Source organism: Penaeus vannamei, chromosome 40 (genome assembly GCF_042767895.1).
Source record: "Penaeus vannamei isolate JL-2024 chromosome 40, ASM4276789v1, whole genome shotgun sequence".
NCBI classification, from domain to species: domain Eukaryota; kingdom Metazoa; phylum Arthropoda; class Malacostraca; order Decapoda; family Penaeidae; genus Penaeus; species Penaeus vannamei.
The window spans coordinates 6110478-6125477 of record NC_091588.1 but is presented as its reverse complement, the minus strand read 5'-3'; the positions used below and the strand labels follow the sequence as shown (position 1 = coordinate 6125477).

Genomic DNA, 15000 nt, shown 5'->3' with positions numbered 1-15000 from the left:
AATGTAAATAAGTATGGAACTAGTTCCTATCAACACTAAACCTTTGTTTACCTAAATTAGCTAATGCTAAATAAAGCTCCGGGAAAATATTCAAGTGACATTCGTTGTTCTCCGCTATATAGCAGAGAGTGTTGTATGTTGGGTAGAGTAGCTCCATATCTGTTGTGCAACAGCAGAGGTGGAACAAGTACTTCATCATAAGTTTGGTTGTTCCTTTTGATGAATATACTCTCTGAAATTGGATGGAAAAAAGATAAGCATTATACTTGCTGAAAAAATATGCTGCATTCATGAAATGTGCCCCTGAGAGGAATATTAATGGATTTCAATTTCATAGTCTGCCCAAAGAATTATTAAATATAATCTTAAAGACAATGGTGCTGGAAAATACATGAAGTGCACTCGCCACTGTGCTGGGGCTAATACCAAGGTTGGCAACACAAAATAAAAATTTGAAATGCAGGGATAATTTTTCCCCCCCTTGTCCAAAGTCCTGGATGTGCTGATTACCATTTTCCAATAAAAACATTCAGAAGAAAGTGGACTAAGCCAACTTTGGACGACTTTTACTTGAGAATTCGTCCCACTGCAGTCTTAAACTTCTATACCTATACAGAGCAGAACAGTCAAGCCTCCATTACCATGGCATGTATAGGTGCCACCTGGCATTTGGGCTGATCCTTGCCATGACACGCAAAGATGCCATTCACTGTCATTAGATTAAACTGACTATCCATGTCCAAAAAATTATTTGCAACATAAACCCTGCTGTGATGAATATAATGTCGAGCAGAATACCCAACAATTAATTACAGATAGATTCCGATGCTCTGATCTAAATCTGTTTCTTCCTGAAGGGAAACATAAAGAGAATGAAATAAAACTTTGTATGCTATATTACATCTTATCTAACATGAGTACAAATTATTTTCCTTTAATGAGACTGTTTCTTATTAGATACTCTACACAATACATATTGTGAACATATTATTGTATAACACTACAGCACATCCAGTCACAGAATTGGGTATTTGTTAACTGAACATTAATCAAAAGTAACTAGTGAACAATATAGCAAGTAATGGGGAAGTGGATGAGATGGATGAAAAAGTATTATCAGCAAAATGAAGAATTTATACTTTCATTGGTTAAGGAACAAAACAGCATCAGCTGACAGAAATGTACAGAGGAAGAAATCTTTTCTATCTGAAAGGCATCGCAACATAAACCACCACTCCTAACCTTAAAAAAAAAAAAAAAAAAAAAAAAAAAAAAAAAAAAAAAAAAAAAATATATATATATATATATATATATATATATATATATATATATATATATATATATATATATATATATACACACACACATATATATATACTCCATACAAAACAGCTGATTCTCACCTGAAAAAGTCCCTCCTTGATATACATCTTCACCTTATCTGGAGAGAGACTTCCTAGAGGATTTGAGGAGGAATCTATGAATGGCCACACCAATGTATCTGCAAAATCAAATCTTCGTTACTTTTGAACTCCATAACCAGGAAAGTTAAGGAGTTAAAACCACAAAATTCTATAGCAAAGCACAAGATTTTATTTCAGAATCATAGAGAGTACTACCCACTGCAGTGCACATACTTATATTAGGTACACACCATCTAAAACAATCTAACTGAAAGAAAAAATAAATAAAAAGCAAAAAATCATTCATAAAAGACACACAAGAACCTATAAGGGATTGCCTTCCTTCCTTACCTTCTGTATAAAGACTATGGTGATCATTTGAAAACAATACTTTTCCAGGTGGATTTAATTCAATCTGCCTTTGTTCAACATATAGGACATCTACTGGATTGACTGGAACTGGAATAGTGAAAAACATTGTTACAGTTGTAAGAGACTTAATTAATAATTCAAATGACCCAATCATTACTAGGTACCATTGTAAATATTGTGTTCCTATAGTAATCATGGAATAGCTTTGCCTACTTGCAGAAACATAATTTTCTACATGATATTTCTTTGATAATTTTACAGCAACAATATAACATGGATTTCCTGTTTAGTTATCATCATTACTTTTTTACAATATACAACCTGGTTTTGAAGATACAATAACTATTATTTCTATAATACACAAAGCATGCCATCATTATTCCGATCCTTATAACATGGGAATCAAAAAAGAAAATCAAGTGTCTGTCACACATTTTCACAATAAAAACAAAACTAAATACATAAAATACATAGAGATTTTAAACTTTCAACAAATTCAACCCTTAAAAAGAAAAAAGATAACATCAGTATTGTCTAAAATCCTTCACCATATATATCTTACATTATCTAAAATACGATCCTATAACTGCTTCTTCCCAAAAGCAACAATCCAGACCCCCTGACAATTCATAGCTTACAAACCATCTTCACCCTTATAATTAAACAGTGTGATTTCCTTGTCTAGCTTCTCCAGCTGGTCAGTTCGGTGCTGGTCGGAGAACTCTGCGTTGACGAGGTATTCGTAGTCTGTCCTGTCTCCCTGGGTGAATTAAGAGCATTTCTGACTGAATGGAAATCATGTGATATCGAGTATTTAAAGGAATTATTAACGTAGTGCCTCTTGGTGAACACATGGGCAAAATGCTAGAAAGACTTCTATATTCCAAAAACACTGAAGATATATGGAAACATACTCATAGTCATAATACTCTTCTTTTTCATATACTAAACAATACTAAGAGAGAAACACAAAAAGAAACATTACTACAAGACGATAACAACGACAACAACAATATCAAATAATAATGGTCATGATATTGATGATAATAATATGATGATGACAATAATAATTGTAATAATAATATCAATTAAAATTACAATAATAATGACTGTAATCATCATCATAATCATCACCATAGTAATGATAATAGAAATAGCAATAGTAACAGAAATGGTAATAATAAAAAATTTATAGTAATAGTAAATATAGTATTAGTACTAGTAGTAGTAGTAGTAATAGTAGTAGCAGTAGTAGTAATAATAATAACAATAATTGTAATAACAATAATAAAGATAATAACTATAATAATCATGAAAAAAAAATAATAATAATAATAACAATAATAATAATAATAATAACAATAATAATTATAATAATCAAAATAACAATAACAAATAAAAAATAACAATGATAATAATAATAATGATTGATGATGATGATGATGATGATTATGGTGATGGTGATGGTGGTGATAATGATGATGATGATGATGATGATGATTGGTGATGATGGCATAAACTTTGATAGAAATCGCAACATTTTTCCCCTTTTTTCATTATCAGAATCTCTGTGTATGATAACAGATGAATACTGTTAAGACAAAAATGAAAAACAATAAAGGTTTAGATACTGCATTTTAATTATTGACAAACAGTAGAAAATTAAAAGTATGAGGAATGAGTGAATTGTCATACAGATACATCAAGATTCATTGCTTGCCTTGGATAATTTAGAAGTGTATGAATTTTTGCAGGAGACAAGCCGTTATTGTAAATTCTATATTCCAAATCTTACTTTAGTGAAATACAGGATCCTTTTACTGACATCCTTATGGCCATGGAATTATCATACAAGGCTATCCATGTATCACACAAAAGCTTGAATTAAGCCTTTTTCTGTTACACGACAAAGAGACTTTTAACCTGAAGTAGGAAATCTCTGACAAGATGTTCTCATATAAGCATATTACTATTTTGCCATAGATTTCTCAGCAACTGTTATATAAACATCTGTGAGAGGGTAAAGGTTGGTAAGGTGATATGTGCAATGTATGCAGGATTGAATCTGAAAATAACCAATGCATAAAAAGAACATGTATAAATAAAGATCTAGAGTGCTTTTTAGCTTGTTTTCTAGTTGATAGGTGTAAATCCTTTGATCATTAATGATAACTTACCTTGCTTGGTTTTGCGAAGTCATCTTCATCTACTCCAAGGAATGGCAGAGAGTCATCTAGGTCAGCTTCATCCATGTCGCTCTCTTCCGATGACGTTATCATTCTGAATTCTAAAATCAAAATAATTACTAATGTATTGCAATCTTTATATATTGTTTTCTTTCACCAAATTCTATATCTGAATAATCTATCTTCATATCTAAGATGCTCCATAACACAAATTGGCTTCCTTGTTATTTTTTGCACGTAAGAAAATTTGGTAATTACAATTCACTGATTAATACTAAAATTTAATTCCTATTCAGATTGGTTTTTCGATAAAATAACATTTATTTTACCAAACATCTGAAAATTTGTTTTAATTTTTGTTTTTGTTTTTAATAACTATCTGTAAATATTTTTTCAAAAGACTAATAATACACATTTTTATTGTTTCTTTAGGATATTAGTTTTCTTTTCCTCTTACTGGTTTCTTTATCTCATGATTTGTTGAAAATTATGAAAGTGTACTTTTTATTCACAATGGTATTCTGTAGAACATCAAAAATGTCGCCAACAATCTGAAAATTTGATCCAGTTCTATTTTGCATACGTGTCTGTGAATATCCAAGAAAAATATATGACAAACAATGCACATTAATGAAAATATAAGTCAAGGACAGCAAATTTCATATGAAGACATGTATCTGAGATGCCTCCCTTAAAGATACAAGCACAGAGAACTATTGCACTGTCCCTTCAAGGAAATATGACATAATATACATGAATAATAGTAACTTTCTCAGACAAATTTTATTGGGGGAATGGACAAAACTGTGTCCAGTGAGCTATAGTCACACAACCTCAATCTCAATAAGTTGAAGCATAGGGTGCTAAATGTTAGCAAATATCACTTTTCAGGCAAAGACTGTCATCATTGTAAGTCTTGCCCATGCAATCAAGACAGACAGACATGATGTTAGGCATCACGATTCCATGGCAAACTAGACAGCATAAATGACAGTACATCCCAATGGCACTGGCTATTCAGCGACCACCTGCTCTCCAGAACACAGAGGTTTCTTAGTCATATCATGTAAACCTGGGTCTTCAGCATCATTGACATGCATGGAAACGATCTTGATAACAGACTAGGTGAATAAGAAAGAAAACCTCCTTTTTGAGCTTGTTACAGTACCAAGTTACAAGCTTATATAGTGCAGAATCAGAAAAATATGTTCTTACACTTTGTCAATGTGATTGTGAATGTTTCCCCAGATGGTCCCTGCAGTGTTTTGAAAACTGTTTTGTTTACAGTCACTTTCATCCGATCCTCTTCGTGCCTGTCCTATTTACGAATATCCTATCTAATCCTTTTTGTCGTCTCTTTTAGGAATAGATTTTATATTGAAAAGTATTCAATCGTTTATCATGAAGTTCCTTACAGTTATCGAGGATTTGTTTACATTCTAAACGTGGGATAGAATCCTCTCCGACAATAATATCGAAGCCCTTAATAAACGGCATTAGATCAGTAGATAGGATCGCAGTCCTTAGGGCAAGGCACTGGATTCCTCGCTTTCGCCGTCCTCTGTTATCGAGGATTTGTTTACATTCTGAACGTGGCATTGGATCTCCTCCATAAGCAGGATCACAATCTTTCGGGATCCACGTCATACAGCTTTTGATCCCTCAGTCCGGCCACTTTCCTCTGCTCTTTCGTTTTTGCCAGTAGGATTCAGCAATAAACGCCGAGGAAAACCCACTCGGAGGCAAGATGGCTGACTCGAGTGAGTGCTTCAACATCGGCAGCACAGTGAGTTGCGTTACGTGCTTCGATGAGGAATTACAAGGAGAAGTTTTAGCGTTCGACTCGCACGTGAAGCTCTTGACACTGAGTATCCTTTTGAATCCCGTGGAAATCGGTGCCTTTGGGGGAGAATTTGACACGCACAGGTCATGGGTCCCCGTTTTTGATGGGGATAAATATTTTTTTTGTGGGGGGTGGGGAATTGGTCTTTTGTAATCGTTAGTTATTAACGTGTTGATATTATTGTTCTTTTGTCCGTTGGAGACGCTGTCTGTTTAGGGTTTGACAAAGGAAAGACACAGAGTTTGAGTTTTGAAGGATTTGTTTGTGTTGTGGTAGGTCATGTAAGGTCAGGTGAGACCACTGCATGAAGGATTTGTGCCTATTGCAGAGTAATTAACGCTTCAGTTACTTGTCAGCTTGATATTTAGTCACTGAACAATGTTAATGCTAGGCACACTGATAACTTTGACCCTTTTGCTTAATCAATTGGTTTTATTTTCTTGAATAACCAAAGGTTTCACTCATTCAAAATGAACTGTATTTACAGTAGTTATAAACAGTGATGTTATAATGTTGATTGATTTATTTTAAAATTTAGGTAGATATTGAAAAGACCTCCACAGTGGTGTTCTAAGCAGAAGTTTTCCTCACAGTTATTTTGGCCATGTTCGTTCCAGATCCAAAGTGAAATTTGCTTTGAACTAATAGTAGGCCTACATTCTGAAGTCCAACAGGATAGTTGTGCTGTGAGAAGTGAATGCCACGACTGTCATTTTCCAAGCCCTAGAGAAGACAACGAATTACTTCTATTTCTTTTGATGACAACTTGATAATAAGGTGGAAAAGTTCTGATAGAATAGGTGTGCTGGAATATTGTTGGCCTTAGTTTGAGCACTGTGTCTTGTCATATTCATCATATTTTGGCAGTTGTTTTCATCCATTTTCTTAGATGATTTGTCTTTGTATAAGAACTTATTCTGAATTAGTGTGTTTGGTAAGATTACACTTTCAAGCATAGATAAAGGCATAATGCAAAGTGGTAAATGTTATATGAAACTGTAGGATAGTTTTTTCCAATGATAATTGATGGAAATTGAAGATAATTTTTTGGGGGGGCTAACCTGTGAACAGATGTGATTAACCCATTAGATCTGGTTGCTTCACAACAATCACATGGCCCAAAATACATGAATTAAGCTTCCGTTAGTGGCCGCTCTGATCGGTGCGCAGCTTGTAGGCCAAGCGCAAGGAAACATTTGTGTACATTGACAAGAATATATGCTTCCACTCTGCAATGTTATTTTTTCTTTTAATGCACAAGTGTTTTTGCTTTTTGCCATTTTCCAATGTCCATATTTGTCATTTGGTAGTAGACTGCTTTTCTTACACAGAATCAGTATCATCTCTCCAGTTACCCCATAACTCAATGTAAGAATTACTACAATAAGTAATTTTTTTTTATAATTTTCAATTTTCTGTAATATAATCAGCATTGCCATTCACGGTGGCCAGGAATAGGATGCTGAGCATTGAAAGGGTGTCTTCCCTGGAGCTGGTACTCCTCTAGACATAACTCGCAGACATTACATTCCACACTATCGATGGAAATAAGGCATAGCCCCTTTCTAAATGCTAAACGAGTCTAATCACTCCAAGAGGTTTGTGCACTCATGGTGAGACTTTTCTATCACCCAGCTGAAATGCCCATAATGGCAAGTCTGCGTCACCCTGGCCCACGGCCAAATTTTCCAATGGCAGTATGCCTACCAGATTTTAGGATTAAATACTTATTAAGTACCATTCACTTTTGGCCCTCAAACAAAGACAAACAATGTGGAGTCTGGCAGAATACAGCTTGGATTGGTTGTTTTGAGTGATGAATTAAGTTATTCAAACTATACCTATATGGGTAGATCCTGTGTTTAAAATCTTGTATATATATATATATATATATATATATATATATATATATATATATATATATATATATATATATATATATATATATATATATATATGTTCATATATGTATGTATAGTATTTATTTGTTTATTTATTTACGTACATATATATATGTATACAAATAAATAAATGTGTGTGTGTGTGTGTGTGTGTGTGTGTGTGTGTGTGTGTGTGTGTGTGTGTGTGTTTGTGTGTGTGTGTGTGTGTGTGTTTGTGTGTGTGTGTGTGTGTGTGTGTGTGTGTGTGTGTGTGTGTGTGTGGGTGTGTGTGTGTGTGTGTGTGTGTGTGTGTGTAAAAACACATTTAATACATAGCCCATATTTTCCTTTAAATAGGTAATTTTTAACCACTACCAGAAGGAGCATTAAATTATTGACATTCATATGAACCAATTCCCAGAAATTAGGGTAACTTTAGTTGGTGTCCATGCTTTTCTGCTTTGACCAATTTTTACGTGTTCGAAATTTGTCTCCTCTTTTTCAGAACTGATGCAATATATGAAATACATAACTTTATCTCCGTTGAATGCCTTTGATACTGCATAAGGCTTTTTGAAAAAATATTTGTATTTCTGTATGTGCAATTATGTACATAGAAATGTTTTTGCTTTATTTTTATGCTCCCTCCTTCCCCTCACACCCTGTATCTGTCATCTTCAATCACTTCCTTAACTCGGAAACTCAGAATCGCCAGCCAGTAGTGGGAGGACGTCCCTATGCGACATTCGTATGGTCAACCTTAGCTATGTTTCTCAGGTTACAGTCTTGAGGGAAGCTCCAGTCTCCTCCTTACCAACACTGCCGTCTCTAAATCTTACTAAGGTATGTGCGTACTCTGGTTTTGTGTTATTGTAGCATTAACCTTCATCTTCGTCTTTAATAAGGACAGTACTGAAGACAGTTTTTTTTTTTTTTTTTTTTTTTCTTTTTTTCTTTTCCCAAATATAATTCAGAAGACATAAAATAAAGCCAATTTTTAATTCCATTTCTCTTAATTATCCTGCTTAATTCAATATCATCACAGAGAAAGATAAATAAATGATGTTTTTAATTTTTCTTCTTTTTGAAGGATAATTAAACTTTTTTCTTTTATAGCTTAATTCCCGAGCAAAGAGAAGCATAGAAGAAAAGCAACGGCTAATCCAGGCAATGCAATCTGGAGTGTCTCCTGATGGTCAGAAGCTATTTCTAACTATCAATAAAACGTAAGGCATCTCTCTTTATGTACGAGGCATGAGCTTAAGCTACTGGTAGCGAGTAGCGTAAATTATATAATGCTGAAAGGCTTAGTGGTAATCGGAGATTGGTTTATGTATTGTGAGCTAATGCAGAGCTAGATGTAGGTTAGAAAGCTGCTGTTAGAAATACACAGACAGTATGTGTACTTAGTATGTATATAATTTTTTGAAACAAGCAATGAGAAGCACAATTGAATATGTACTGAAGTTGTAAAAGGCCAGGATGAAAGAAGTAATATATTGCTTTCTGAAAGATTACTTAACACCGAGTAAAGAAGCGTATGGGAGATGGTGTATCCATGTTTTTCTTTATCTTTTTTTTTATCATCATACTGTGACTGTTTACATCCTTCTACACTTGACAAATTATTACATGATATAATGAACAAAGTTTTATTAGCTAGATTTTAAAAACTGATGAACCCTTTTTCTTTCTTTTCTCTTCTAAAGCTTCTGGTTCTTGATTGTTTCTATAACCCTTAAAGGACAGAATATGGCAAAGGTGGTTCCCCCACAATGTCCAGATTAGCCATGATATGAGTATCTGAATTTAAATAAATTGGCCTGAAATGATTGGGTTTTGAAATTAGACCATTAAAAAGAAAAAGAAATGAAGTCGTCACATGTCTTGCATGTTCATAGAAATTCTAACCATCCCTGTCCTCTGTGGGTTTAAGAAGACTTTCCTTGTCATGTCCTCCCCCAATACCTTGCCTGTTGTTGTTGTGGAGGGGCTTAGGAGACAGAGACTGAGGCCCAGTGTAGCGAATCACCCCTGTCTGAGACCTCATCCTGCGGCGCATTTAATTTTGCACAGTCTTTTCTCCTCCTCCTTTCCTTTTCCTCACCTTCCACACTCCTTCCCCTGTCCAAATTGCTTAAGTGTGAGCTGTGTTGAAAGAATGAAAAGCTTACTTCGTGCCAGTCATGAACAGCCCAAGGGAGCCATGGGCACAGAATTCCCTTGGTCTCACCCTTACTCCTCACGGGGAACCTGAGACGTGGACTGTTTGTCTTCCCCACATATTTTAGGCTTCCCATGGCCAATAAAGATTTTGTACCTTTATTAGGGGCATTAAGGATTGCTTCTTTATCAAATAACCTCCCAAAATCAAACTCCTCTGCCTACAGCTCAGACCACTGCTACAACACCACCCCTCGTCAACACCTGCTGTCAGCTTAACCCATCATGAACCATCTACCCAGATTACTCAACCTCCCAAGAGACACCCCTCCCTCAACTCCAATATCTTTGACCCCATCTCCCGCACAACCACCTCCATTTCCTACATCCTCCTCCATTATTACAACTCTTCAACCTGATTGCCCAACATTATTCCACATCATCCCCTCTTCCCTCTACAATTCCCACCTCTATAACCTCTTTGACAACTTAGTTTGGACCAGCTAAATGGGACATATTTTTTGTGATTCCCCCTACAGCCACATTTTCTGAAAATACCCTACTTTTCCAACAATGCCTTCAAAAACAAGTTGGCAAAGTCTCCTGCCGCAGTAGTCCTGATCGCTTACGCCTTCTTATAGTTATATCTGAGTCTCAAGTGTGTGCAATATCTACCCCGGTTGACCTCACTGGCAAACCTATCCCTGCTCACCTCCCCTCCCCTTACTACTTAGACAGAAACTGTTTCAATATCCCCAAGTAATTGCCTTGTCTATAACAAAAATTGGTCAGACTGTGAAGAAGACCTACTTACCTGCCTTAATGACTATAATGTAGTAGTGGCATACAAGGGAACATGGGGGTATTCATTAAATCATTCCTTAATAATCGTACCTTCTGTGTCAAATTTTCCTCTTCAACGTTACCCTTTCCTTAATATGAAAGTGTCCCACAAGGGAGCATAGCATACTGAGCACCACTCTATTTCTTATAGCAGTAAATGGCTTAAGATCAGTTCTACCACCAGGTATCTGATTCTCCCTTTATATAGATGATTTTATCATGTATACATCAGGCCCATGTATACCTACTCTCCATCAACAAATCCAATGTGCAATATGTGTAACCTCTTCCTGGGTCACTAACCATGGCTTCTGCTTTTCCAGTTCCTTTTGCATTCTCTTTTCCTTATCATGTATAGGTCCTCAACCTCCAATCTCTTTATATGATGCTCCTCTAACTAATGTTTGACTAATAGCCCTTTACATAAATATAAGCATAGCCAGTTGGATAGATGCGGTAGCATCTTACCCTGGCTTTTTACAGGGCATGTACACTGTTCTGTAAATAAATATCAAATCAAATCAAATCCACTTCCACTCCTCTGGCAAATTCCTTTAGATTCATTTTTTACTTCAAACTTTCCTGGTGAGACCACATCTACATGAAAGAGAAAACCTGCTGCCACATCCAACTCCTACAGGTCCTCTCTCATATATTCTAGGGTTCAGACCACAAAACCCTCCTCCATCTCCATACTTCACTGATCCTATCCACTTTTGACTAAGGCTGTCATATCTATTCCTCTGCCTCTACTTATCTTCTAACTCATCTTGATACTATCCCATCATTGCAGTCTACACTTAGCCCTAGGTGTCTTCAGCTCCTCTCCTGTTGATAGCTTATATGTTGAATCATGCCTACCTTCCCTCTCCCGACACTGTGCCCTCCTCTTTCTGTGGAGTTATTAACGGTTTCACTAATTTTCCCTCTATAAGCTAACAGTCCCTCAACCCTTTCTCCCTACCTTTACCTCATCTCCATGCCTACCTACTCCTTTCTCTGTCCAGAGGGATGCATTCCTCTCCCATTCACCTTTTCCTTGCTTCTGACCCTTACCTTTTTCTACCTGTAAATAGCCACCTTGGCTTTCCTCCTGTATCTGCTCCTCTGTTTTCCCTGATACACCAAAATCAGACACCCTCCCAAAACACTAATAGATTACATAACATTAAACATTCCATCTCTCCTTGATCAAGAGTATCCCAGACGCTGGGAAACTGATTTTGCCCACCTATGCATTGGACACACTCGCCTCACACAATCCTATCTCATGTCACAAACCAAACCAGCACTAGGCCTCACATCCAATGACCCCCTTTCAGTCACACACATACTACTAGCCTGTCCCTGCTTCACAGCAACCTGCATCTCTGCTTTTCCTCACTTATTCTCACTTCCCTGATCCCCCAGCCTATCAGACATCCTCTCAGAACCCCCTATCTTTTCCTTTGACAACTTATTCCCCTTCCTTTGATGCATAAATATCCTCCATTTAATCAAATCGCCCTCTTTCCTTATCCCTTCCCCTCCATATCAATATGTATCCCAATGCATTTCCTACCTCCTTTATACCCCTTATACTAACATATTATCTTACCATATGACTGCTGAAACCCGAGTAACTTTACCCCTTCCATCACAGTACTTTATCATAGTGCTATATGACCTTTATTTGTTTTAAACATTAACCATTCCTTGTCTCGGCATTTCTGACAAATCTTCTCCGCCCACAGGTTAGAGGAGGTGACATGGAAGGGGGTAAATATTTTGGTGATGGGGCAGGTCCTCATCACGCCTCCATACCAGTCGGACAACGTGAGAGAGCACAAGGATGGGAAGGAGGTTAGCGCACTACAGCTTAATTACATCAAGAAAATTGTAAGTGTCGTAATGCTTCTTTTGCTTGTTATGCTCTGATTTTCTGTTTGGATTTTTTCCTATATCTGTGGGTTTTTTTTTCTGTTCATTTCTCTCTGCCCCTTTGATGTTTTTTTCTGTGCCTTTCTGTCCTTTTCTTTCTCTGCTTTTTTGTCCTTTTACTTCTTTTTTATGTATGTCAGCTTCTGCTTGCTAACTTGCCTTCCCCCCCCCCCCCTCTATTCCTATTTTTTATATTCAGTTGTGAGCCAGGCCCCATGTAATACTTATATGTAGATAAAATTGAAGGTATTCCATCCTTTTCACTTCTTTTCTCCTTCAGACAGAAGCCTTTATAGCACTCACAGCTAAACAATTTTTCTGTGAAGATTCTGCCTTTGTAAGGAAATTTATACTCGGATGATGTTTAAGTGAAAAAAGAGACTGGCATTTTCTCTCCCCGATGTTTTAGCCTTGAAAAAGGATGGATTCCTGCCATGCCTAATGGACGGGTAGTGCACTTGATTCAGAAAAACAAGACATTATTTGCTTTTGTTATTGTTTCAGCATGCCAGAATATTGAAATGCTTTGGATTAGTTTTCCTTTAGTTCACTATGTAAAACAGAATGCATTATGAAACTAGCTTTATACAATAATTCTGAGTTCATTCACTTTCAGATACAGTAGAAATAAGCATATTTTTGTAGATCTCCCCAAAATGCCGCATTGGCATTTTAGAACATTTATTATTATGAATGATTTGTCATAAATTCTGCCCAATGTGCATCATTATTATTATTATTATTTAATCTAAATATAAGCAGTCAAACAATGTTGCTGCTTTAACAGGTTTTGAGTATATTTCACACACTTGGTTCTCTTTTGTGGAGGTATGATCTTTAACATTTGGAATTGTTCCGGAAAAATGTTGTTAAAATGTCAAGAAATTGAATTTCTTTATATTATAGAGAACTGACTAACTTTGGCAATATACCAAAAGCTTCTAAGTTTAAATTTCTAAGAGCAGGTATGACAGTATAAAAACTGTAAGATGTTCATTGAATGTAAAACTGAACACAATCTGCAAACTTCTATTACTTGTTGTCGACTCTTTCTGTAATGGAACTCTCACCCAACCAACATTTTGCCTTTGATCTGATTTGATTTGATATTTGATAATGTACATGGGAACTATTGATTTCACAGTGCAACAGAAACACGGTAATAGTCGTTAAAAAAAAAGAGTATTCCAAATTTGTCACGTAATTTAGTGTATCATCAAAGTAACTCTTATGTCATAGTACAAGGTAGCCTTCTGTAGAGTTCTTCTTTTATTTATAATGCAGGTTGCAAAAGGTGATGGTACAGATGTGTTTTGCAGAAGTTTCTCAAGAATTTTTGCATTATTTTAACACAGGTGCCAGCAATATTAATGAATTTCAACTTTCTTTTCAGGTGGACAAGTTTCACAAGGATCAACAGAGTATGTCCATGAACAATGGAACAAGTGCGACACCAGTTGTAGAGGTGCAAGCGGTGTCGCAGTGAAGCAGCTGTCAGACCAAACACCTCAGGCATGTACAACACCAAGGTGGGGGTGGGGAAGGGGGTAGGGGGGGCTGGCCCAAGCTGATTAACCCCACTTATGAACTGGGTTTTCATTATTGCCAATCGAAAGTGCAGGCCACTCCTAAGATCATCTGTGCGTACGTTTGAAATTATCCAGAGTGACTGGCATTCTCAGCTCAGTTGAAGAATGCGGTTGTAGTCACAAACGGAGAAGTGCAATTTAGTTGTTTCTTTTATACAAACCCTGTTCTAGGTTCATGTGGTGAGACGTTAGATTTGTCACAAGACGCAAAGTCATGGGGGCAGTCTAGACTCCATTAAAAGCTATTAACAGTTAATATGAAATATACTGTTTTGTGAGAATTTTTTATGATCATTTTTATCAAGGTTGTTAAATGTAGAAATTGTATTTTAGTTAATGTGTGAGAACAAAAATAAAGAAATGAATTTGAAGGTAATCTCTGTAGATATTATGACAGGTTGTCATGTCTGGGATAACACATCAGCAAATCGCAGTGTATGAAGTAAAAGTTGAATGAGAAATCCTTGTAACATCAATAGAAATAATAAAGACACATTTTTATGTCTGTCTAAAGTTGTATGTTTTTATACAGTTTGTACCCTGTTCTATAAGTTTTGGCTTTTCATATAACTGTGTGAATTAGCATAATGTCTGTGATGCGTAATGAAAGGAGTTTTGAAAGTTTTTGATTCTGGAAAGGCACCATGCCCTGTGCTCAGTTCCCAGAACCTACACCTCCTTTCCAGTTTCCTTATAGACAAACAAGACAAGATCTTATCGTTAATGACTTCTGTATAGAATGTTATTAATTGAATATGTATTATGTGGGAACATACCTTTGAGGCTTGGAGTGTGTGGAGT

General features: G+C 36.0%; 2 protein-coding genes across 5 annotated transcripts in view; one reads left to right on the top strand and one right to left on the bottom strand.

Annotated features, from left to right (window-relative positions):
* LOC113818216 (uncharacterized) overlaps nucleotides 1-5539 on the bottom strand; it is an 11300-nt gene extending 5761 nt beyond the window's left edge. Inside the window, exons 1-6 of one of the 3 annotated variants that reach the window (XM_070117369.1) lie at nucleotides 5377-5539; nucleotides 3953-4062; nucleotides 2418-2535; nucleotides 1755-1862; nucleotides 1404-1501; nucleotides 52-232 (exon numbers count right to left, since the gene is read on the bottom strand). In XM_070117369.1, the coding sequence (XP_069973470.1) occupies nucleotides 52-232; nucleotides 1404-1501; nucleotides 1755-1862; nucleotides 2418-2535; nucleotides 3953-4054 (607 nt within the window). In that variant the 5' untranslated portion in view covers nucleotides 4055-4062; nucleotides 5377-5539. The other 2 variants (XM_027370392.2, XM_027370393.2) reach the window with 2 other exon arrangements.
* Nucleotides 5540-5669: 130 nt separating this feature from the next.
* Nucleotides 5670-15000, top strand: part of LOC113818217 (protein LSM12) — a 12314-nt gene continuing 2983 nt past the window's right edge. Inside the window, exons 1-5 of one of the 2 annotated variants that reach the window (XM_070117370.1) lie at nucleotides 5670-5829; nucleotides 8391-8527; nucleotides 8801-8910; nucleotides 12424-12568; nucleotides 14004-14122. In XM_070117370.1, the coding sequence (XP_069973471.1) occupies nucleotides 5709-5829; nucleotides 8391-8527; nucleotides 8801-8910; nucleotides 12424-12568; nucleotides 14004-14096 (606 nt within the window). In that variant the 5' untranslated portion in view covers nucleotides 5670-5708 and the 3' untranslated portion in view covers nucleotides 14097-14122. Of the gene's footprint in view, nucleotides 5830-8390; nucleotides 8528-8800; nucleotides 8911-12423; nucleotides 12569-14003 lie in introns of both variants that reach the window. The other variant, XM_027370395.2, reaches the window with a different exon arrangement.